The sequence below is a fragment of the Notechis scutatus genome, chromosome 9 (assembly GCF_049901735.1).
Source record: "Notechis scutatus isolate UNSWTSFEM ecotype Mainland chromosome 9, rNotScu1.2, whole genome shotgun sequence".
Lineage (NCBI taxonomy): Eukaryota > Metazoa > Chordata > Lepidosauria > Squamata > Elapidae > Notechis > Notechis scutatus.
In genome coordinates, this window is record NC_142017.1 from 19,493,333 (window position 1) to 19,517,848 (window position 24,516).

The following is a 24,516-nucleotide window of genomic DNA, read 5'->3' on the forward strand; positions in this document are numbered from 1 at the left end:
TCGACTTGCTCTGTGTATAGCTGGCATTTCTCTTTCTTCACCTTTAGCCCGGCCCCTTTGAATTTTTCTAGTACCTCCCTTAGGCGACCCTCTAGTTCCTCCTGGTTGGCTGCTGACACCAATACATCGTCAAAATAGGGAACCACCCCCTTGATTCCTCGCAGCAGTCTCTCCATGAGGCTCTGGAAAATTCCTGGGGCTACGCTGACTCCAAACTGGAGTCGGTTACAACGAAACGCTCCCGGTGGGTGACTATTGTTTGCGCCTCGGCGGTTTCTTCATCGACCGGCAGTTGCTGATAGGCTTGCGCCAGGTCGAGCCGCAAGACCTTGCCCCCCAGCGAGTGTAATAGGTGTTGCACTACTGGGACGGGGTAGGCGCTTTGTTGCAGGGCGCAATTGAGGGTGGCCTTATAGTCCCCGCAGATCCTTACTGACCCATCTGGTTTGACTGGGGTGACTATAGGGGTCTCCCACCGGGCGTGGTCGATTGGCTGCAAAACCCCCTGTTTGACGAGTTTGTCAATCTGCTCGTCTATTTTCTTCCGGAGTGCAAAAGGCACCCGTCTGGGTTTTAGGCGTATGGGGGCGACATTTGGGTCTAGGCTAAAAGAGATAGGGGGCCCTTTGTACTTGCCTAGGGTGCCGTCGAATACTTCTTGGAAGTCCCTCGCCAGCTGCTGCTCCCAGTCGGCCTCTGTGGTGTGGTTTACTCCCGTGACCTCGATCCCGAGTGGCGCGAACCATTGGAGTCCTAAGAGGCTGGGTCGGTTCCGGTCCACGATAGTCAGGGGAAGTTTCACGGTGCGGTTTTTGAAAGTCACCTCGAACTGTCCGGTCCCAATGACGGGGATGCGGTTCCCCTGATAGTCCTTGATGATCAGCTTCTGGTTCTCCAGTCCTCTTTTCTGGATGTTTGGCACCAGGCGCTTGAGTTCTTTCCAGGCGACCATGGAGAGGTAGGATCCGGAGTCTACCTCCATCCGGCATGGCTCGCCCTCGATGCTCACCTCCACGTAGACCTTCCGGGCATCCGTGGTTTCGGCATGGCCGATGGTGACCGTCTGGTGGGTTTCTTCTCTCTGTCGGCCTTCCCTGCTCCGTCGTCCTCGGTTGTCTCGGTTCCAGCGATAGTCGGCTTGGCGATCTCTGGTTCTCGGGGGGGTGTCGTCTCGTCCCCGGTTGCTTGGTTCTCGCCGGCGGGGGCTGTGTGTCTTTTTGAGTCGGCAGACTCGGGCGATGTGGCCCTTCTTGTTGCAATGCCGGCAGATCGCGTCGATAAAACGGCACTCGGATCGAAGGTGATTTCCCCCGCACCCGGCGCACTGGTTCCCCGACTTACGACCCCGTTGATCTCGCCGGTCCCGTCCTGTTTGTAGTCGGTGGACGTCTTCCTCCTCGTCCGTGGTATCGGAGGCGGAGTCCAGGTCCCCGTGGTGTGTGGTGGTTTCTCGTCGGCTTGTCTCGGGGTTTCAGTGTGGTCCCCGTTGTCTGCCCTCCGAAGTCTGGCTGCTGACTTCCGGGTGGCTTCGGCTGCGGAAGCTTCGGCCAGGGCGTCCCCGAGGTCGATGTTGCCTTTCGCCATCAGTCGACTTTTTAGTGCCTGATCCCTGAGGCCTAGGACCACGCGGTCTCGGAGGACATCGTCCAGGTCCCTGAACTCGCACATCCCCCCTAGGTCTCGCAAGGCGGCTATAAAGTCGCTAATGCTCTCGTCCTGCCGCTGGTTTCGCCGATAGAACTCATCCCGCCGGATGAGGATGGGCACAGCGGGGGCGTAGTGGTTCCGAAGGAGTGGCTCGAGATCGGCCCAGTCCATCGCCTTCAAGTCCTCGGGCTTCGCGAGGGCTTTGGCCATCTTAAACACTGCGGGCCCGCAGTGTGTGAGGAAGACGGCCCTTTTCTTCTGCCCGTTCGCATCCTTCAAATTGCTACTTTCGAGGAACATCAGGAATCTATCCGTGTACGATTCCCAGTCCTCGGTAGCGGGGTTGAAGGGTGCTGGTGGGGTCATGCTGGCCATCTCGTCGGTCCTTGTCTTCCTCGGGACACGTGCTCGGTGGTTATTCTCTGGATCCCATCCTCGTCGCCAGTGTCGTGTCCGTCGAGAAAGGAAGCTCGGAGTCAGTGACTTGGTTTCAGCTCTTTATTGGCTCCTGATACAGCTTAAGCTTGAAGGGGAAAACTGCGGCTTTTTATTCCCGAGCCGCGGCGGCCGCGGCCAATGACACCGCTTCGAATCTCCCGCGATTAGTTTCCACCAATCGCGGGGGATTCGCAACGGACCAATCAGTGCGGCTCGCTCGACCAATCCGGTCGCCGTGCGCTTTAACCAATCGCGACGCGGGGCTACGAGTATGTAAATTGACTTGTACAGAACAACTTTATTCTTCTGATGCATTTCAAACTTTCCATTCCACCTATCTAGCTTCTCTGGAAATTCACTAAATGATCAAGACATTGAGCAGATGGTGTTGTGTCTGTCCAGTCTCAGGAGCTTAAGATGTTTAAGGTGAGTCCAGATAGATTTCTGCCTAGAAACCCAATGTAGGTACACAGAGCTACCAATTCCTATTTTTAAAAAATCCTTAATATTATCAGATTCCATACTCTGTTCACCTTTTTATCTTTAAGTTAAAAAAAAGATTTGTCAAACTAAAACAAGGTACAGATAGTGCTTGACTTACAACATTTCATTTAGTGACTGTTCGAGGTTACAATGGCACTGAAAAAGGGATTTTATGACTGTTTTTCACCTTTGCAATATCCCAATGTTTCTGTGATCAAAATTCAGACACGTGGCAACTGGCATGTATTTATGAATTGTGATCACGGGATCACCTTCTGACAAAGTCAGTGGGGAAATGAGATTCCCTTAACAACCATGTTACTAAGTTAAAGTTGCAGTGATCGCTTAACAACTGTCCTAAGGAAGGTCATAAAATGGGGCAAATTCACTTAACAACTGTCTCTCTTAACAACAGAAATTTGAGACTCAATGTGGTTGTAAGTTGATTACCTGTACCTTTTTACCTACCCTTGTAATTTCAAGAAGAATTCTGGGTTCAACTACATTCTTAGAAAACTGAACTGAACTACTTTTTGTAGAAGTGTGTCTATCTGCCCAGAAAAAAAAAGGAATTTTGCGTGGAGGAAAGGAGGAGAACTGTACCAGGAGATATCCAGTTAAATTGGTACTTTCTACCTGGCTGTGGCAGCCATTTTGTGAATGGGTAAATTTCCCAGCAGCCATTTTGTGGGTTCGTCCACATTTCCTCAAAATTCTCAATCCTTCAGTCCAAACAAGCTCCAGTTTCATATTTTGTACAAAGCTTCCAGATAGTAACAGTGATGCAATTGTACCACATATTGAACAAATTAAAGATCTTCATTAGCACAAGAGGGTAGACTTAATTTTCTATGGCTTAGTGTAGGGGTCTTCAAACTTGGCAACTTTGCACACTTTGAGTCCCAGAACTCCCTAGCCAACCATATGTCTTAAAGTTTGGAGATCCCTGGCTTAGTCTATTATGGAAACTCAGACCACTTACTTCAATAGATTGGGTAAACTAAGAGAAATAGGTTGATTCATCAACTATCATGGGGTTGGACCAAGCATGGTTGCAAACCCAGCCAACATGTTGTTACTTCTATCCTCTTCTCCCAATTTTTTGCAGCATCAGAGATAATGTGTTTTCATCCAATGGTATTTGCTTGCTGGCCAATTCATTCAACCACTGCAGGAGAATCTCTAAAATGGACATCAGGTAAGCAATGAAAGCTTGGAATAAGACAAACGTAGGTGGATTGAAGCCTATTGTGATGGAGGAACCTATAATTTCATCTCCCATTTCTTGCCTCATGAAGATTTCTTGTTTAGGGATAGACATAGGTACCCTTTGAAAATTCTGCATTTAATTAGTTGAAGAGGAAAATAATTTTCCAAAGTCATTGTATGGGGAAAGTCTCCCCTAGTGGAGACTGACTCTGAGGGAGAGGAGGAACAGCTGACAGGGATTGGAAGTGTGGCTCCGGAGGTTGTGGGGAAGGGCAGAGGCTGGCTGAGCAGTCAGATGAGGACCCAGGCCCTCTCCATCCTAGGGCATGCAGGGAGGAGAGGATAAGGGAGAGACATGGTCTACTGGGGAGGAGAGGGCCTTGATCCTCTTCATGGTCTGCAGCTGTGACAACTGGATAAGAGGACGGACATGCTTGTGGGTGAATGCTGGAAACAAAGCATGGAATATCTCTAGTTTATGGTTCCTCTCTGAGTTTGGCATCCTTCCCAGTGTGTGTTATCTGTGGACATCCCCCTGCCCTTATCTTGCTTTTTTGTGTTGCTTTTTTCCCTTCTTCATGTAACTGTTTGTGTGGGAGTTTTTTGTCTTCTGTCAAGAATATTCGGAGCTTGGAAGCAAACTGAAGAAATAAAAGGGGCTTCACCTATTTTCTGTGATTGTGTTTGTTTGTATCCCACCCTGGGTCATCACACCCTTAGAGGAAGCAGTACAATCAGGATAACCAATTCTTAATATAAGTAGTCCTTGACTTATGACCACAATTGAGCCCAAAATTTATGTGGCTAGGTGAGACATTTGTTAAGTGAATTTAGCCCTATTTTATGACCTTTCTTGTCATAGTTGTTAAGTGAATCACTGCAGTCGTTAAGTTAGCCACAAGGTTGTTAAGTGAATCTGGCTTGCCCATTGCCTTTGGTTGTCAGAAGGTCACACAAGGGGATCACGTGACCCCAGGACCCTTCAACTGTCATAAACGTGAGACAGTTGCCAAACATCTGAATTTTGATCGCCTGATCATTACAGCGTCTCCATAACCAGCATGGGGATGCTGCAATTGTCATAAGGCCCTTTTTTCAATGCTGTTGTAACTTTGAACGGTCGTTAAATGAATGGTTATATGTTTCCTTGAGGTTTCATGGGAAGAAGAGAAGCCAGGGAGATGCAGACATCCAGAGAGAACTTTATGGAATAGAAATTGAATAAATGAATAAAATCCTGCAGGACAGACAATTCTGGGCTCCATTACAATCGTACATTGACTGCCTATACACAGAAACAGCATAGAAATTTACTACGTGTCATTGTCTTTAGCCATGGAACATATATCCAGTGTAAATTTCTGGAAAATCCATTGTAAAATCCAGTAGTAAATGACATAGAATCCAGTAAAATAAATTACATAGAATCCAATAGTAAATTACATAAATTACTCTTATCCTTTTCATCTTTCCTATTACCTTCTACTATTCATATCTTATGATTATGTTATTTTGTTGTTTGTATGTACACTGAGAGTTTATGCACCAGAGACAAATTGTACTGTACTGTACTGTACTGTATGTTGGTCAAAGAGAGAACCAAGCTCTCTTGCTTTTTGTAGGATGAACCACAGAATTCATCCTTTCATTTTTAAAGATGTTTTGACTTGAGAACGACTCATTCCAGTGGAGAAATGTGGTTTCTGAAAGTGAATGTATTCTTTTGTTATGGTTCTAGATCAAGGAAAAATGCTTTTTTGCATTTTGTGGAAAATGAAGCAAGCGAAGCACTCTTCTGCAGGTCTGTGATGTCCAATCCAACCTTTATGTTTTTATGACACATGCTTTCTTCAAGAGTACAGAAAAATCTTGCATGCTTTAAAAATCCAGGGAAGGTTTAGAATGGTTCAGGGGTCAGCAACCCTTTCATATATGTGAAATCATGGAAAATAAAGAACTCCAATAATTAAATGGTCAAACATAGCATGATGAGCCTTGATGGCGCAGTGGTTAGAGTGCTGTACTGCAGGCTACTTCTGCTGACTACCTGTAATTTGGCAGTTCGATTCTCACCAGGCTCAAGGTTGACTCAGCCTTCCATCCTTCCGAGGTGGGTAAAATGAGGAGCGAGATTGTTGGGGGCAACAGGCTGACTCTGTAAACCCCTTAAGAGAGGCCTGTAAAGCACTGTGAAGTGGTATATAAGTCTAAGCGTTATTGCCATTTTCCTTCCTTCCTTCCTTCCTTCCTTCCTTCCTTCCTTCCTTCCTTCCTTCCTTCCTTCCTTCCTTCCTTCCTTCCTGTTAAAATGCAATATTGCAGTCTGACTCTGCCCACACCCAGGAGTTTGATTCTCACTGGCTCAAGATTGACTTTGCCCTCCATCCTTCCAAGATGGGTAAAATGAGGACCCAGATTGTTGTGGGCAAGAGGCTGACTCTGTAAACCACTTAGAGAGGGCTGGAAAGCACTGTGAAGCAGTATATAAGTCTAAGGGCTATTGCTATTTCAAAAAGCCATTTTGAAGCTCAGGTTAGTATGATTAGCTATCCTTCCTTCCTTCTTTCCTCCCTCCCTCCCTCTGTTCCTTCCTGTTTTACTTTTGCAAGAGCGCACAACTTGAACTCTCAGCGCTGAATGGCTTTTCTTTGGTGCCTTTGGAGAGCCCTTCCAAAATTGTTGCAGAAACACAACATGAAAAATATATTTAGTATGTGGCAATTAATTAATTAATTGTACTTAACAAATTTGGTTGTACTTAATTAATTGGTTGTACATCACCCAGAGTCAACCCTAGATGAGATGGGCAGCACATTAATTTAATAAATAAGCAAAATAATTGTATTCCATTTTAATGTGTGTTTTGTTCAAATTAATCACTTAGCTTTGATCTCAGTTCCCAGAACATTAGAAGTCAGGCAAGAGACAAAGGCAAAACAAAGTCCACTACATTTTATAGCAATCCATGGTTTGCTGAAAAATGTTCAATAGTTCAATGTTCCCTTTTTTCCTGGGTTCATTAGCCAGTTTTCAGACAAATGCATCATTATAATATTGTTTTCTACAGTTAAAAGAGGACTTGCTTCTAGCTTTCACTTTGAACTGTCTTCATACAGGTTCACCCACTGTGGCATTGACCAGCCTGATCTCAGAGCACTGTGTGCTGTGTTTGAAAACTGTGACCATCTTGCAGAATTGGAGTAAGAGAGGAATATTATTACAGTTGGGTCTCCCCAGTTTCGCAAAGTTCTGTACTAAATTTGTGGGCATGGGACCTGGAGAAATGCTGGGAATTGAACTCCATATTTCTTAAGGTTGCCAAGGTTGAGAGACTGTGATGACCCGGGGTGTGGCACAAAGGCAACACAGCCAGAGAATAAGTATTACTCTCTGGTCTGGAGACAAACTCTTCCATGAACCCGCAACAGCCTTTGGCTGCAGATATTCCAGTCTAAACGTTGAAAACAGAAAACTTTAAACTATAAATCCAACAAGGCAAGATAAGGTAACAAATCCAGCAGGGCAAGATAAGGAATTCCAGAAGTGAAGTAACATGGCAATAAATCAAATCGGTTAGGAGATTGCCAGGAATTCAGATAACAGCCACCAACACTAGATAAACTCCGTGTTTGTTCTCGACAATCGCCCCTCCCATCTGCCTCTCCTATAAACTCCCCCCCCCCCAGGTGTGCCTAATGAAGGGAATCAGGGCCCTTTTCTCCCCCTTAAGCCACGCAACCCACATTGCTCTCTTCTCCGTTCTTCCCTCTGTGCCCTAGGATGAAGAGGGGGTGGGCCTTGGCCTTCCTCTGAACCTCCTCCCCCTTGTTCTACCTTTCCCCTGCTCTGCCCAGCCTGACTGCCCTTCCCCAGTTTCCTCCACAGCCAACAGAGCCACACTCCCACTCCCTGTCAGTTGTTCGTCTTCCTCGTCAGAGTCAGACTCTGACCGGGGAGGGGGGGGGCATGACAGAGACACTGATGGAGAGATGGAGATGCTAAACTGGGACTAAGGTGACTCAGATTTCCACTAAGCACCAAGTTAGCCATCTCTCCCTCAACTCTACAACAGGGCTGTTCTTGTCAGTTTAAAATAAGGGAGGAGACCAAAAGTGCTGCCTTGCACTCTCAGAGTGGAGAGGGGATATCAGTGGATTTGTTGATTGTAAACCTAAACTAATGGATTGTCACAGTTCTGAGCAGGTTATAAATTAATTCAAATAGGTGATGGATGAAACAGAAAATGAATCAAGCCAGCCTGAGAAGCAATGGAGAAGGCAAAAGAAAACTCAATCACCACAATAGCTACCGCTATTCCTCGACTTGTGACCAGAATTGAGTTTAAAATTTATGTTAAGTGAGACATTTGTTAAGTGAGTTTTGCCCCATTTTGCTACCTTTCTTGCCCCAGTTGTTAAGGGAATGAGTGGAGTTGTTAAGTTAGTAACACAGTTGAGTGGATCTGGCTTTCCCACTGACTGTCAACTCACGAAGCATCCCTGACCTGCTCTCGAGTTGCCATCTCGAATGGGATGGGGAATCAAGCCTCACAGCTGCATCGAGGAACTTGCATTTCAGCCAAAATAAAGCACATTCCAGCTGGCAATGTCAATGGCCGGAGGGAGGGACTTCTACAACCTGTGAAATTGCTTTGTTGGGGAATGTGACTGATGACACACCTTAGGGGGAGGGGAAACAGGGTCAGAGGCAAGACTCGAATTAAGTGAGGTCAGAGTTGGCTTCACTTGGTCCGTGCCAACATGAAGCTCCTAATAAATAACTGGATTTCTTTTGAAGCTGGGCCTGAGGCTCATGATTTAATTAGGGCATCAGTCGGAACCCTGACAGCGATTTTGCTTGAAGATCGCCAAAAGGGATCACATGACCCTGTGACACTGCAACCATCGTAAATATGAGCCAGTTGCCAAGCATTCGAATTTTGATCACCTGATTGTGTGGATGTTGCAATGGTTGTTAATGTGAAAAATGATCACAAGTCACTTTTTTTACTGTTGTTACAACTTCAAACCGTTGTTAAACAAATGGTTCTAAGTCCAGGACTGTCTGTACTTCCATTTTGTTGCAAAAAAACTAATCATGGACATGTCTCTCAGTCATCTGTAAATTTAATCATTAAAAATACTGCTATGAAGTCATCAAGAATGGAGTCCAACTTTTCCATTGAGAACAACTTCACAGTTGGTTAAGCTTTTTTTTAAAAGAAACAATTCCTGAACTAATAGGGACATTTTAAATATAACTATCCTGGAAACTTACATTTTTTTAAAATTCCTTTGTCAGTCTGTCTGGGAATGATCTTGACAACGAAGGATTAAGGTGGATTTTCGAACATTTGCCCAAGATCCAGAATTCCTGCTCATTGAAGTAAGTGGATTCAGTGTGAGAGGCAGAGGGGAAGTTATGGGATTCTAGGGGAAAGTGACACCCCCATTGCAACTTTATCTGTTGAACCTCGACCTGCTGTCTCTCTACCATCATCTCCACTCGCAGAAATCCTTCCCAGAGAATGAGTGGTTATATTAGGAACATGCAAAATTTGCATCGTATTCTTAGAACCGATTGATGCCCGGTTTATTTTGTGTGTGTTTTAATTGGTTGAGATCTATAATTTTAAAAATGATTTTATGTGTCTTCTGATTTTTGTTCGGAAGACACCAAGAGTTGGCAGAAAGCTATAGAAATGTTTTAAATATATAAAATATTTTTTACTGTACTCCCAAAGGTGCTTTTTCCAAAAGGCAACTGGACTTTCTTGTTTTTTGCTTGAAAAAATTTCAGTTCTAATCCAAGAAGCTTCAGTTCTGAACCAAAGAAGCTTCTTGGATGAGAAATGAAACATTTTCGAAGAAAAAACTCCAGAAAGTCCAATTGCCTTTTGAAAAAAAAGCACCTTTGGGACAACTGTGACCTGGATGGTTGAGAATCTCCATAGACTCTTATTCTTATCCAGGTTATATTGGTGGTTAAATCTCCCTCACCAGTTCTGTATTGTCATTGCTTAATGGTGGGACTCATTTTAGCAGTTCCTAGATTCACATGGTCCGTTGAACTATAATAGCTCCAAATGCTCATTATTTGCTCATGGTCAATGATCAACTAAGTAGCTGTAACATATAACAGCAAGCACAAATGTAATAAGAGCCATAAAACTACCATATAAACTTGTCAATTAAAATGTTGAACCCTAGAATCGTAGGGCTGGAAGGGACCTTGGAGGTCTTCTAGTCCAACCCCCTGCTCAAGCAGGAATCCTCATACTATCCTGGACAAATGAGGCTGTCCGGTTTCTTCTTAAAACCTCCAGTGATGGAGCACCCACAACTTCTGAAGGCAAGCCATTCCACTAATTAATTATTCTTGCCATCAGGAGATTTCTTCTTAATTTCTGGTTGGATTTCTCTTTCATGAGCTTCCACTTGCTGCTTCTTCATCTTCCTTCAGGTGTTTTGGAGAATAGTCATGCTAAAGATAACTTTAGCCTCCTCTTAATATGCAATAGAACTGACCTAGATATTGAGGTTCAAATGAAACTGGGAAGTTATTAGTAGTTATTATTGGGGGTTTTTAGATAAGAAATTTGAATAAAAGAGACCATTATCATTAATTGCTTTGGAAGAAAATGACAAACATTTGTTTTATTTTCAAAAGGAAAATAATCTATTAATTTCAATTCTAGTATAGACTCAAGCATAACAGAATCTAGGAAGATGGACTACTTCACTTTAGCAACATCTTAAACACATAGGAAAAAAATTACAGATAGTTTTTAATAAAACCATGTAACATATGTCGAACCTTTATTAAAAGAAAGTGAAGTAATCTGTCAATTGCTATTTCTTTCATAGAATCAACCACAATGGAACCTCACCAGATGGACTTCTCCTGCTTGTTAATTTCCTTGCCACAAAGGATGATGTGGTTGAAGTTCAAGCAAGGTGTAACCATAAATTTGTACTAATTTATTTTCTTTTGGTTTTATTGTGGATGTAGAAATGGGGTTTTCAGGGAAGAAAGGCAAGCTGGCTGGATGTTCAAAAGGATTTGAAGTAAGCTGAGAAAAAGGAATTAGAAGTTAACTTGCTCTATTTTAGAAGGCATCAAAAGGAGAATGGACAGGAAAAAGTAAGGGAAATAGATTAGTAGTTTGGTTGAGAATTCAGTCCAGGTTCTCAGTCTTTGGATTACTTGAGTCGATTCAGAATATCAGTTCAATTCTATGTTTCAGTTTGAAGCAAAAAAAAAAAAGGGGGGTGAGATGGGCAGCATGTAAATTTAATAAATATTTCTCCAAGTATCACTTTTGAAGCATGGAACTTGATAAAGTGTCCATCAGATTCTACCCATTAATTTGATTTGGATATGTAATTGGATCATGTTCAAAGGGCCTTTCCTAATTAAAACTGTTGAAGCAAAAGTAGGATGAATATAAACTGGGATTTGAAGAGTGTGATAAAATTTTAAAAAAGTAAAGATGGTGATTACAATTCTGCAGTTAAAGCTCTGTTCCTTTTTAATGTAGATCATGTATGGGAAAATATCCAACCTTGGCAACTTTAAGACGTATGGATTTCAACCAGGGGTGGGATACGATGGGTTAACTACCGGTTCGGGATTTACGAGCTTCCCTGAACGCTGCGAGCCGCGCGCCTGTAAATTGTCATCAGCATGCTTTGTGCAGAGAAGCAGCCTTTGAAACAGCCCTTTTTTCCTGCTTTTTTAACTGCAGCTGTGCCTCGTTCGGCAGCTGAAGTTGAAAAATCAGGAAATAAAGATCAGGTAAGAGCCCAGGTGGGCGGGTGGGCAAAAACATCAGCAGACATAGAACCGGTTCTATGTCTGCTGCTCTTCAGAGCTACCGGTTCTACAGAGGTGGACAGAACCGGTAGAAACCCACCCCTGATTTCAACTCCTAGAAGTCTCCAGCCAGCCAGTTCACAGGTCTTAAACTTGCCAAAGTTGGACATACATTTAATGGTGTGGTTGTGGCTGCCATTTTGAAGTTTTTGAGCCTCTTTATGAAGATCCCTGAAAGAAAGATTACAGAGAGGGTCAGAATCCAACTTAGTTCCACCTATATATCTTGTGAAGCATTCAAGTAAGAACAAAATCGCTTTTTGCTTCCTGATATTCTGAATTTTTGCAGCGTCTGTTACATTTGTTAGAAGGTGGAATAGAGAACCATACAATGGCTTTCATTTGCATTCTTTAAGTTCTGGCCATATTTATCTTAAAAAAAAAACCTGGGGATCTTGGAATAGAGAATAGTTTTAAGGTTTGAACAGAATGAACAGACATTTCAAGAGATGTTTGCCCTGTCTGTACTTTTTTCTCAAATTGTCTATTTTTTCTTTCTTTGCCAGTTTGTGCTCTGAAAAAATGCTGCTTATCACACTCAGGAAACAAGATAAACCTCAAAAGATCCTGAGGTAAGTGAAATATTACTCAAATTCTCCTTTTAGCCATTTAGAGTATTTTGTAAATTATTTCTGGAGTCTGTCAATGCTCAAATCCTGTGCTATGAGAACTGCTATGTTTTACCCTGAAGTCACCTTATTCATCCATATTTGAAAGGCATTTATACATCATTCCTGATGGAATATTTTTAATGTCCCCTACAATACACTTTTATTGCCAGTTTTCCCTATTTTTAATATCCTTCACAATGTAAATGAACTTTAGTGCAAGGTGTTGTGTGTGTTTGTGTGTTTGTTTCAGCTATCCATCTGGGATATGATTTTCAAAGTGATGATGGTTGAATTCACACAATTTGCAAAACATGGTTACTTAATTGGGCTCCTAGTTGCAAGCTCTACTCCCTCCCTTAGCATGGAAAAGAGGAGGAAAAGGAAGGTGTGTTGAATACGTTTGCTGCCTTGAATGGTTTGTTAACTAATAAAAGGGGGGGATATATACAGCTAGTCCTCAACTTACAACAGTTTGTTTAGTGACCGTTCGAAATTAAAACAGCACTGGAAAAAGCGTCTTAGGTCCATTTTTCACACATGATCATTGCAGCATCTCCATGGTCATTCAGATGCTTGAAAACTGGTTCGTATTTTTGAAAACTGGTTGCAGTGTCCCGAGGTCACGTTGATTCCCTTTTGTGACCTTCTGACAAGCGGTGGGGAAGCCAGATTCACTTAACAACCATGTTACTCACTTAACAACTACAATGATTCACTTAACAAATATGACAATTAAAGTCATAAAATGGGGGGAAACTCACTTAAATTTCTCACAACAACATAAATTTTGGGCTCAGTTATGGTCGTAAGTCAAGGACTACCTGCACACACACACACACACACACACACACACGCGCGCACACACACACACACACGTTCTCTCTCTTTCTACATTACGTACATACATACTTATTTAAGAGGCATTAGTAATAGGAATTTATCTCTTTGCTGGGGACTTAGTAAATTAATAGCAAACCATGTTCCTCACCAGGATGGCCCATCTAATCTTGGGAAGACCACAGCAAAAAGTTTAACTTTTAGATTTATCTTTTTTTCCCGTCCTTCATGATGGGAGGGAAGGAGGGAGAATGAAGAGGTAACTAAGCATTTATTCAGAATCCAACCAATTCAGCCAAGGATAGAAAATGGGTAGCCAAACTCTGTGGTTTCTTGAGCTATGCACAAGAAGTCACCTGAGTTGATTTTCTATTCCTACCCCCTCTAGTCTAAAGGAATGCAACCTCCAAGCAGAACATCTGTCACAGCTGTTGAGTGGGCTGAAAGAATGCACTGTCCTGAGCAATTTCATGTGAGTTCATGCACTATTTCATAACATTCTCCTGTCTGATGGTTTAGTTAGGAGCTATCCAACCAGATTTTTTCACTAGCTTATTGTATTTGTTCCTAGATCAATAAACAATGGCCTGACACTTAGAAGTGCCAAAACTCTTCTTAAGTCTCTAAGGAGATTGACCGGTGTGCAAAAAATATGGTAAGTAGATATATAATTAGGGAATCAGAAAGTGCAAAGAAATTCTGCTTTGTTCTTTGTCTTATTATTACTTCCAGCTCTGTGGAACTTTCAGAAGAGAATATTGCAGTTCAAGATTGAATTATGGAGTTTTTGGTATTTGAGCTAGATTGGTGGTTTTCAGATATTTCATTACCCAATTAGGTGCTAACATTACACTGATGATATCTAGAGTTCACCTCTGTATGAAGAGGTGCGGTGACTCAGTGACTTAATGATGCTGGAGATGGTCTTGGCTCCAGTAGTTTGAGCAATAACTGTGTTTGGCAGGGTGAGCTCCCATCACTTGCCTCAGCTTCTGTTCTGTCCTCCTAAAAGTTCAAAAGCAGGTTCTATGCAAGTAGATAGATAGGCACCACTTTGATGGGGAGAGGAGTTGGTGCTCTGTGCAGGCAGGCAAATTCCTGGTGGCTCTGAACCTTTCCGGTTGCGGCACCCATTTGCGAGGCAGCTAGGGGTCGTGGGTGATGCTGTAGGAAAAGCTGTTTGTCTTTCTGGTGCAAAACCAGCTTGTTCTCCTGTGGCACACCTTGGGAAATGTGCAAGTGTGTCCTATAACAGGGCTGGTATCTTGGCAAGCCAAACTATTACTCTGCATTACCATTATGGTCTCCTGGCTACTACTACTACTAACAGTATCTCCATGGTCTAGAGAATGTGGTCTAGAGTTCTTTTAGGATGAAGGGGAAAACCACGAGGAACCTTCTGCAAGGAAACACACTTCTCTCAGCACTTCTGCTTTGTCTTCTAGCATAAAAGAACCATGGGTGACAGATGAGAGCTTTCCCACCTTCCTGAGTCTGGCTGCTGAAGTCCAGGGAGAAGTGATCACCATCATGTAATTAAATCCTCCATCTCTATTGTTGACTGATTGCTTTCTGTAGGGTAGGGTCCTATTCAAGACCTGTGTTGTATTGCAGTTGGGGATATAATGGCTTTTGAGTAGACTGGATCCCTTCCTTCCTTCCTTCCTTCCTTCCTTCCTTCCTTCCTTCCTTCCTTCCTTCCTTCCTTCCTTCCTTCCTTCCTTCCTTCCTTCCTTCCTTCCTTCCTTCCGCCATTCATCTTGACAAATAACTGTCAGTGTTGATGAAGATTCTCAGTCATCCAGGTAAAATTGTCTGAAAGTTGAGTCATGGCAACTGGGCTTATTTTCTTGTTGATTTGAGAGATTTCGCTGCTTGTCCAAGCAGCTCCATCATTGGATGAGAGCAGTGAAATGTTTCAAACCAAGAACAAAAAAAAATCAGTTGTCTCATGACTCAACTTTTAACCGTTTTACTTGGATGACTGAAAGTCTTCAAATATCGCCACACCTTTTGAAGAAGAAACCCCTGTGGCTGGTGTGGGAGGAAATGGTACATTCCAACAACTGTTTTTCTAACTAACTTGTTCTGGCAGATGAAGACACTTGGGTGAGCAGAGAAGTGTCTCAAACCAACAGGAAAACCAGTCCAGGTGATGACTCAACTTTCAGACAACTCTCAGTGACGAACAATCTTAAAATAATTAAAAACCGTTCCAATCACAAATGATAGTGGCTGAGAGCAAAATCACAATTGACAGTCACTAACACAGGTTCTGTATACACAGAACCCCAAACCCAGGCATGGAAGTAGGTCCTGAAGGCCTTATGAAAGTCAAGCAAGATTGGGTTCCTTCTAATTTCTAAAGAGGGAGGATGTCCTATAAAGTGGGCACCTTGGCAAAATAGCTTCACCTGGAACTCTATAACTGATGTGATTCAGAATAGGCTGTTCTACAAAATCACAGATGGTCCTGAGGTTTTTCAGGAGATGCCAGAGAAATGTAGCATGAGGTATAGAGAGAATCCATGGGGAATATACTCCAGGTAGTGCATGGCTGGATTAAACAAGTATTGAATTGAATTGAATTCTTTATTGTCATTGTGTATATATATATATATATATATATATATATATATATATATATATATATACATACATACACAGAATACACATACAACAAAATTCACATAACACCCAGAGACCACACCCAACAATCACACACACATGACAATCCCTGAACACCCCCCAATCTGCCAAAATTCCCCACCTCCTAAAAACACACAAACATCCACACAATAGACCAAGTAATACTGTCCAACAGCTCACTGATGGTGTGTGATGACCCAGGGTGGGATACAAAACAAACACAGTCACAGAAAACAGGTAAAGCCCCTTTTATTCCTCCACTTTGCTTCCAAACTCCGAATATTCTTGATGGAAGACAAAAAACTCCCACACAAACAGTGACATGAAGAAGGAAAAAAGCAACACAAACCAGGAAAGATAAGGGCTGCAGGACGTCCACAGATAACACACATTGGAAAGGACACCAAACTCAGAGAGGAACCATAAACTAGAGATATTTCCACACATTGTTTCCAGCGTTTGCCCATACACAGGTCCATCCTTTTATTCAGTTGTCACAGCTGCAGCCCATGAAGAGGATCAAGGCCCTCTCCTCCCCAGTAGACCATGTCTCTCCCTTATCCTCTCCTCCCTGCGTGCCCTAGGATGGAGAGGGGATGGGTCTGGGTCCTCCTCTGACTGCCCGGCCGGCCTCTGCCCTTCCCCAGCCTCCTCCACAACTTCCAGAGCCACACTTCCACTCCCTGTCAGCTGTTCCTCCTCTCCCTCAGTCTCCACCAGGGGCATGACAAGGTGGTCCTTAAGTTCATTGTTAAGTGCAACTATAGCTCTGGGATAAAAACTGTTCAGGAAACGTGTAGTCCGAGTTTTAATGGTTCTGTATCTTCTGCCAGAAGGCAACAGTTCACAAAGATTGTGAGCAGGATGGGAAGAGTCGCTGAGAATGTTGTGCGACTTCCTCAAACAGCAAGATACAAAGATGTCGTCCAGGGCTGGTAGCTGGAGACCAATGATATTCTGGCCAGTTTGAATGCTTTTTTGTCTGCTCCAGAGCTGCTCCCATTCCATGTAAGGATGCCGTATGTCAGGACACTCTCAGTGATGCTGCGGTAGTAGGAGAGAAGTAGATGCTGAGGTAGATTTATCTTCCTGAGCATTCTCAGGAAGTAGTACAGTAGAAAGTACCTTCAGGTTTTTGGGAGATGGCTAAGAATAGCCTTAAATCTTTCAGCCAATCTACATTTTCTCTCTTTTTTTTTTTGACTTTTCAAAAGGAAAGCTGGTTCCCTCTTTATGCTGGAACAGAAATTTCCTCCTCAGGTGGGGAAAGGAGAGTTTGTGGTCAACAGGTAAGCAAGTCCTTCTACTGGTGTTTACCACCAAACATTTTATGAATGTGTGGGACGTTCTGATAATATTATACTAAAAAAGATATTAAGTGCACAGAAGAGCAACAAATACGATAAAACTATGGAGCTAAACCATACAAGGAACAGTTGCAGGAACTGAGTAAGTCTATCCTCTTGAAGAGGAGGATTAAGGGAACATGCTAGCCTTCTCCGAGTATTTGAGCGACTGTCACAGAGAAGCAGGAGTCGACTTATTCTCCAAAGCACCAGAGGGTCAACAGGAAGTAACAACAGAAGCTAATCAAAGAGAGGTCCAACCTAGAACTAAGGAGAAATTTCCTAACAGTGAGAACAATTAAACAGTGGAATGGGTTCCCTCTAGATGTTGTGGGTGTTCCATCCTGGGAGGTTTTCAAGAAAAGATTGAACAGTCATTTGACCAGGATAGTACAAGGTTTCCAGCCTTGAGCAGAGGGACCTTGGAGGTCCCTTCTGATCTTATGATTCTATGTTCTAATTTGTTTCTTGCCATTTGCCTGGACAGAAAATTTCAAATGAATGGAGAACATAACAAGACTTGAGTGACTTGCTAACTGGTGGAGAGATTAGACATGCCTCACTTTTCTTTAAGGGACTGAAGGCAACACTTTTGGGTTTCCTCTGATTTTATCCTTGTTGTAAACAGCCCTGTTATTTTGGCTTGACAGAAAGAAAATAAAGGGTCCAAATTCACCTAGAGGATTCTCATGGCTGACAATGAATTAGTGCACAATTAAGGGGTGTGCATAAGTGCACAGTCGTGCCTACCGTCCCCGTCTTATTGTCCCCATTTATTTGTACCTATTTCCTGTATTCATACTCATGTTTATTCTTATACCTATTATCTTGTAAGCGATTGACAAATCAAATAAATAAATAAAATAAAAGTAGGTCCCCCTCGTCAAACCCTTGACCACTCTTCCTCTGCAAAAATCAAACAAACCACTATGAATCTTCTTAAACAGGACAGGTAACATTCTAGGAAATACATGTATACAGTCTTCTAGTTGGAAAGTTTTGTCTATAACTGGTTCGGAGTTTAGCTGCATATTGTGTGAACCTTACCTATTTGGTTAACTTATAGTTCAGTATATTGTATAAATCCTGAAAATAAGTCCACTTAGTAACCAGATTATACATTGTTATAAGAACTCATTTGGATGGTTTAGCATATGAATTCAATCAAAGCTATTGAAAGCAATTTTCTATGGAGTCCTCCCTTATCAGTTTGATTTCAGAGTATTTTTAGAAAATTATCTGAGATTAAATAAAATGGGTGTGTGAATAAATCAAAAATAAGGGTGGGGGTGAGGGGGGTCAGATATAAAGGCATGATTGAAATAAGCTAGGATTCATAAACCAAAAACAAAGTGATAACTGAATGCTAAAAACAACCCAGGGGGTGAGTTCCTGTGTCGCATTAAGCCAAAAACAAATAATATTTTGGCTTAATATTAGATGCATTGATTCCTCATTTGATTAATTGATCAAAGTGATTTGGCTGTTCCAGGACATCTCACACATTGTTTCCTGATGCTGAAGGACCAACTTCATTTGATGCTTTGATGTATTTTCCAGCATTGCAGAAACTTTGGTAGGTCCCATCTAAACTAAAGTGTGGGTTAGCTGCCTATCTTTGTTGTCTTTATTAGATTCTGGATGTCTGCAGACTTGTTTCCCCTCCTCTTGTTTGTGAAACTCTTCAAGATTGGCTTATGTCGTATTTCTAACTTTGTTCTTAATTCTGCTTTTACTTCTGTTAATTATATGTTCTGCACCGCTGTATGTTTTGTATTGTAAGTCTCCCTCTCAACTGTCTGACTAGTGAACCCGAAATAAATGAACACTCTCGGGAGCTTTGAATTCCCAAAAGTAAAACTTTATTGGAAACACCATTTTGGTACTGAAGAATCAAACCCAGCGCTGGTTTTCCCACACAAAGGCTTGCCTACTTAAACAATAGCTTCCCTTTCTCTCCACCCCTGGGTGTTCACATTGTCCGATTAGGAGATTCTTTTTGTTATGGGAACAGTGCATCTCTTTCTCAAGCAGCTGAAGTGATGACCTTGATGGTTTCCAGGCTCTCACGATCCATGCACATAATCTCAGCACTCCATTCTACCCTCCCCTCCCCTCAGTTCATTGGCAAGTTGAAATAGCAATAAGGTTGTAAAGAAGCAAAGCTGTTCAATCTTGACAGACAGACAGACAGGTAAGTCGATAGATAGATAGATAGATAGATAGATAGATAGATAGATAGATAGATAGATAGATAGATACCGTATATGCCGGCGTATAAGGCGACCCGGCGTATAAGACGACCCCCCAACATTTCCACTCAAAATATAGTTTGTTATATACTCGCCCCTCTTCCGCACGCCTTCCACTTTTGCACTTTTTTTTTTTTGAGGCACTTTTGTGCACCGTGGAAAGCGAATCCGTGAAGCCGAAAGGAGCAGCCAGCCTTCTCCCAGCTCCCAAGGAAACGAGGCTCGCATCGCCCGAGCTCCGCTGAGGTATCCGGCTGGGGCTGTCAGGAGTTGTTACCGCTGGCGCGGCTCCGTGCGGCTCCAGTCCCGCGTTGCCTCGGGAAGGAAAGGCAAAAAGGAAGAGCCGCGGCGGCGCTTTGCAATGGCAGCAGCGGCTCCTGGTTTTGCCTTTCCCTTCCCGAGGCAACGCGGGACTGGAGCTGCGCGGAGCCGCGCCAGCGGTAACAACTCCTGACAGCCCCAGCGGAGCTCGGGCAGTGCGAGCCTCGTTTCCTTGGGAGCTGGGAGAAGGCTGGCTGCTCCTTTCGGCTTCACGGGATTCGTTTCCACGGTGCGCAAAAGTGCCTCAGCCGCGGGCAGCCGCAGTGCTTCCCAATTACTATTTGCCGGCGTATAAGATGACCCGGCGTATAAGATGACCCCCCCCAATTGGAGGCATGTTTTTCAGGGCAAAAAAGTCATCTTATACGCCGGCAAATACGGTAGATAGATAGATAGATAGATAGATAGATAGATAGATAGATAGATAGATAGATAGATAGATAGATAGATAGATAGATAGATTTCACTACATGAACAAATGTTTTTCTGTGCATTGCACGGTGTCACACATGTGAAAACAAGTGGTGTTCAATCACACTCCCAGACTTTTCTCAATTTGCCCTGTTTTTGGATTTCCAGGTTAACTGAGGGCAGGATTCCTCCTGCCAGCATTGAATACATAGCTAAGATATTGCAACGGGGCTTTGTCATTGAAGATATTAAGTAAGTACAAAACTGCTACTGATTTCCAATTTCTTATTGCAAAATACAGATTTTTGGAATGAGAAAGTTCTTTCTGTTTGGGATTCCTTTAAGGAGGGGCTTCATAAAGATGGTTAGTACTTATTTTCAAGGAATACTTCTGATTTATTGATGAGGTGGATACTGGTAGTCTTTGACTTATGACCACAATCGAGCCACAGTTTTCTGTCGCTAAGTGAGACCATTGTTAAGTGCGTTTTGTCCCAAATTAAAACCTTTCTTGCCACAGTTGTTAAGTGAATAACTGCAGTTATTTAGTAACTCAGTTGTTCAGTGAACAACTTCCTCGTTGACTTTGCTCGTCAGAAGGTTGCAAAAGCGGATCCCATGACCACAGGATGTGGCAACCATCATAAATATGAGTCGGTTGCCAAGCGGCTGAATTTTGAACAATACAGCGACTACATGGGGATTGTCTTATTTTCCAAAGCACCTGAGGACAGGACAGGAAGGAATGGGTGGAAGTTTATCAAAGAGAGATCCAACCTACAACTAAGAGAAGTTTCCTGACTGTGAGAACAGTTCATCAATGGAATAGTTTGGATGCTCCTTTGCTGTAGGTTTTCAAACTAAACTGGGCAGCCATTTGATCAGGATGGCATAAGTTCTCCTGCTCAGGCAGGGGATTGGACTAAAAGATCTTGTCAACTCATAAATAGTTCCTATGCCTGTTTTCGAGTTGCCGTAGGTGGGGAGGAGGGACCCTGAAGTACATTCCATGCATATCTTACAAAGATTGTAGCTAGGCTACCGGATCTTCTGCTCCCGAAAATCTTGTATTGGAGAATGTGATGGATGAGGCCCAGCCCATGAGCGTGCTTCGTTGGAGAATCTGATTGACGACACACCCGGGGGAGTGGGGAAACAGAGTCACAGGTGACCGTGAATCACGTGTGTCAGAGTTGGCTTCAACTGGGATAATGCCGACATGTTGCTCCTAATAAATCTTTTGGATTCTTTTGAAGCTCGAGGCTCACGATTTAATTAGGGCAATTGCTGGAACCCTGACAGACCTCTTCGGTCCCTGCCACCACCATAATTCTGTGTTCTGTGTTCTATGGTGCAGGGTGGGTGTTAGCAAAAGGAAAGAAGAATGATTCATTCCTTGGCCACATCATGTGGACACTCAGCAGGATGGAGAACTCAGAGCAGAAGAATCTGAGTCAAGGGGCACCCAGAGTTCCACCAGCCCTCCTTTTCTCTGCTGTTGGTGCAAAGAGAAGAGAGAGAGAGAGAAGGGTTTTGAAAAATGATTGCATTTTTGTAAATAAGCATACCTGAAGCCTTCTCCTGTTCTAAAGAACAGTAGCTTAGTTCTGCCCTGAAGAACCCTAAATCAATGGATAAAATAACAACATCTGCTAGAAACGAAATAAAACTATACCAAACAATTAAATCTATAATAAAACTATTCCAGCAAAACAGCAGGGAGAACAGCAAACCGAAAAGGATAGGCGAATGGGGAAGAAATGGATATTTGCTAAATTATCACCATTATCAGGACACAGATTTATTGTTTATGACATGAGGTGTAAAAGCCCTCATTGGCCCTCTGAAGTTCATTTTTGCTGGCTGCCATCCTGGGAGGTTTAGTAGCACATGAGAGAAGCACCGGAGAGCTTCAGCAGGAAATGTGAGCTTTCTTAATGTGATAGCCTTACAAACTATAAAAGAGCTTACCTGGGGGAGGATATGAGAGACCTAATTCGAGGTGGGGGGACATTGGAATGAACCATTAAGGAAGCATGATGGATGCCAACCCTGTGAGTAGGCCAGATCAAGAAGCTGCAAGCATTCCAGGAAGGATAACAGAATCTTGAAAGCTTGCAGGTTTCCCTCTCTCCCTGCCCCCTTGTGATAGGCTCACCTGGAACTCTATAACTGATGTGATTCAGAATAGGCTGTTCTACAAAATCACAGATGGTCCTGAGGTTTTTCAGGAGATGCCAGAGAAATGTAGCATGAGGTATAGAGAGAATCCATGGGGAATATACTCCAGGTAGTGCATGGCTGGATTAAACAAGTATTGAATTGAATTGAATTATTTATTGTCATTATATATATATATATATTTGTTTTCTGAGGTTCTCGCGGGTATTTGTATGTGGATCTCTGGTTATTCGGGTTTTCTCCCGCGTAAGATTGGAAGTATCTGGCAGCGTTTGATGAAGTCTCATTCATCATCTTCAGGCTTCTGTCTTCAGCTCTGTGCTTCTCACTCTGCAAGAAGAAAGTGAGAAGCACAGAGCTGAAGACAGAAGCCTGAAGATGATGAATGAGACTTCATCAAACGTTGCCTCAGATACTTCCAATCTTACGGGAGAAAACCTGAATACCACAGATCCATATATATATATATATATATATATATATATATATATATATATATATATATATATATATATATATACATACATACATATATACATATATACATACATACATACATACATACAGAATACACATACAACAAAATTCACATATATATATATATATATATATATATATATATATATATATATATATATATATATACATACATACATATATACATATATACATACATACATACATACATACAGAATACACATACAACAAAATTCACATAACACCCAGAGACCTAACAATCACACACACATGACAATCCCTGAACACCCCCCCAATCTGCCAAAATTCCCCACCTCCTAAAAACACACAAGCATCCACACAATAGACCAAGTAATACTGTCCAACTGATGGTGTGTGATGACCCAGGGTGGGATACAAAACAAACACAGCCACAGAAAACCAGTGAAGCCCCTTTTATTCTTTCACTTTGCTTCCAAGCTCCGAATATTCTTGATGGAAGACAAAAAACATTCACACAGTTACATGAAGAAGGAAAAAAGCAACACATACCAGGCAAGACCAGGGCTTGAAGACGTCCACAGATATCAGAACAAACACTGGGAAGGACGCCAAACTCAAGAGAGGAACCATAAACTAGAGATAGTTCCATGCTTTGTTTACAGCGTTAGCCCATACGCATGTCTGTCCTCTTATCCAGTTGTCACAGCTGCAGCCCATGAAGAGGATCAAGGCCTTCTCTTCCCAAGTAGACCACGTCTCTCCCTTATCCTCTCCTCCCTGCGTGCCCTAGGATGGAGAGGGGATGGGGCTGGGTCCTCCTCTGACTGCTCAGCTGGCCTCTGCCCTTCCCCAGCCTCCTCCACAACCTCCAGAGCCACACTTCCACTCCCTGTCAGCTGTCCTTCCTTTCCCTCAGACCCAGTCTCCACCAGGGGCATGACACCCCTCCTCCCCATACTAAACAAAATTAAGATTGGTTTATTTTGAGTTTCAGAAAGCTGTCTTTTAGATTTATTTATTTTTCAAAGACTCACTGTTGTCCTTTATTGTGGTAATTTAATTTAGCAGCAAATGATGCCCCTTAATATGCACAGTCTCTTACCCTCATCTTCCAAATAATGGAAATTGTGCTTTAAAATGAATTTATTCTTTGATTTTAGATACTTTTATTAGAATATGCATTTTTGTAAAGTTATTCTTGGTTTTGTTCTTGAATAAAAAAAAGTTATAAACATAAACAATTGAAAAGCTATTATCCTTATGAACTGCTTTCATATTTGCATTTGCCTCTCTTTCATAGGGTCACTGCACCATTTGCCAGTTTGCTGGTTCCATTCTTTTCTGAACAACCTTTCTAAAAACTTGCACTTTTCTTCCACTTCTAGTTTTTCCAATAGTGACCTCAGCTTGGACAGTCTCAGTATTCTTCTAGACGCTTTGGAGGGCAAATATCACTTAAAAAGTATCAAGTAAGTTGCCTTTAACTATACTGCTGTTGGCCATGTAAGGGAATTCCAATTGTTCATTGACTTTGTTCCAATAATTACAGTGTTATTTACTGGGTTTACTTTTGTGTAAAGAATGAGGTGCTGCGTAAATACGCTTGTCCAATTCTGGTCACCATCATATATATAAAAAAAGATGTTGAAATCTAGAAAAAGTCCAGTGAAGAGCAACAAGGATGATTAGGGGGCTGGAGGCTAAAACATATGATGAACAGTGGCAGGAACTGCATTTGTCTAGTCTAACAAAGAGAACGACTTGATAGCAGTCTTCTAATATTTGAGCCGTGGTGGC

At 42.6% G+C, this 24,516-nt stretch overlaps 1 protein-coding gene across 3 annotated transcripts in view; it reads left to right on the plus strand.

Moving 5' to 3' along the window:
* The first annotated feature begins 2,433 nt into the window (after positions 1–2,433).
* Positions 2,434–24,516, plus strand: part of NLRC5 (NLR family CARD domain containing 5) — a 42,990-nt gene continuing 20,907 nt past the window's right edge. The window contains exons 1-14 of one of the 3 annotated variants that reach the window (XM_087971707.1): positions 2,434–2,511; positions 3,677–3,766; positions 5,516–5,578; positions 6,894–6,977; positions 9,079–9,162; positions 10,644–10,733; positions 12,159–12,224; positions 13,489–13,572; positions 13,672–13,755; positions 14,546–14,632; positions 16,964–17,038; positions 18,588–18,671; positions 20,248–20,331; positions 24,105–24,188. In XM_087971707.1, coding sequence (XP_087827833.1) covers positions 2,468–2,511; positions 3,677–3,766; positions 5,516–5,578; positions 6,894–6,977; positions 9,079–9,162; positions 10,644–10,733; positions 12,159–12,224; positions 13,489–13,572; positions 13,672–13,755; positions 14,546–14,632; positions 16,964–17,038; positions 18,588–18,671; positions 20,248–20,331; positions 24,105–24,188 — 1,103 coding nt within the window. In that variant the 5' untranslated portion in view covers positions 2,434–2,467. The remainder of the gene's footprint in view (positions 2,512–3,676; positions 3,767–5,515; positions 5,579–6,893; positions 6,978–9,078; positions 9,163–10,643; positions 10,734–12,158; positions 12,225–13,488; positions 13,573–13,671; positions 13,756–14,545; positions 14,633–16,963; positions 17,039–18,587; positions 18,672–20,247; positions 20,332–24,104; positions 24,189–24,516) is intronic. The other 2 variants (XM_087971708.1, XM_087971709.1) reach the window with 2 other exon arrangements.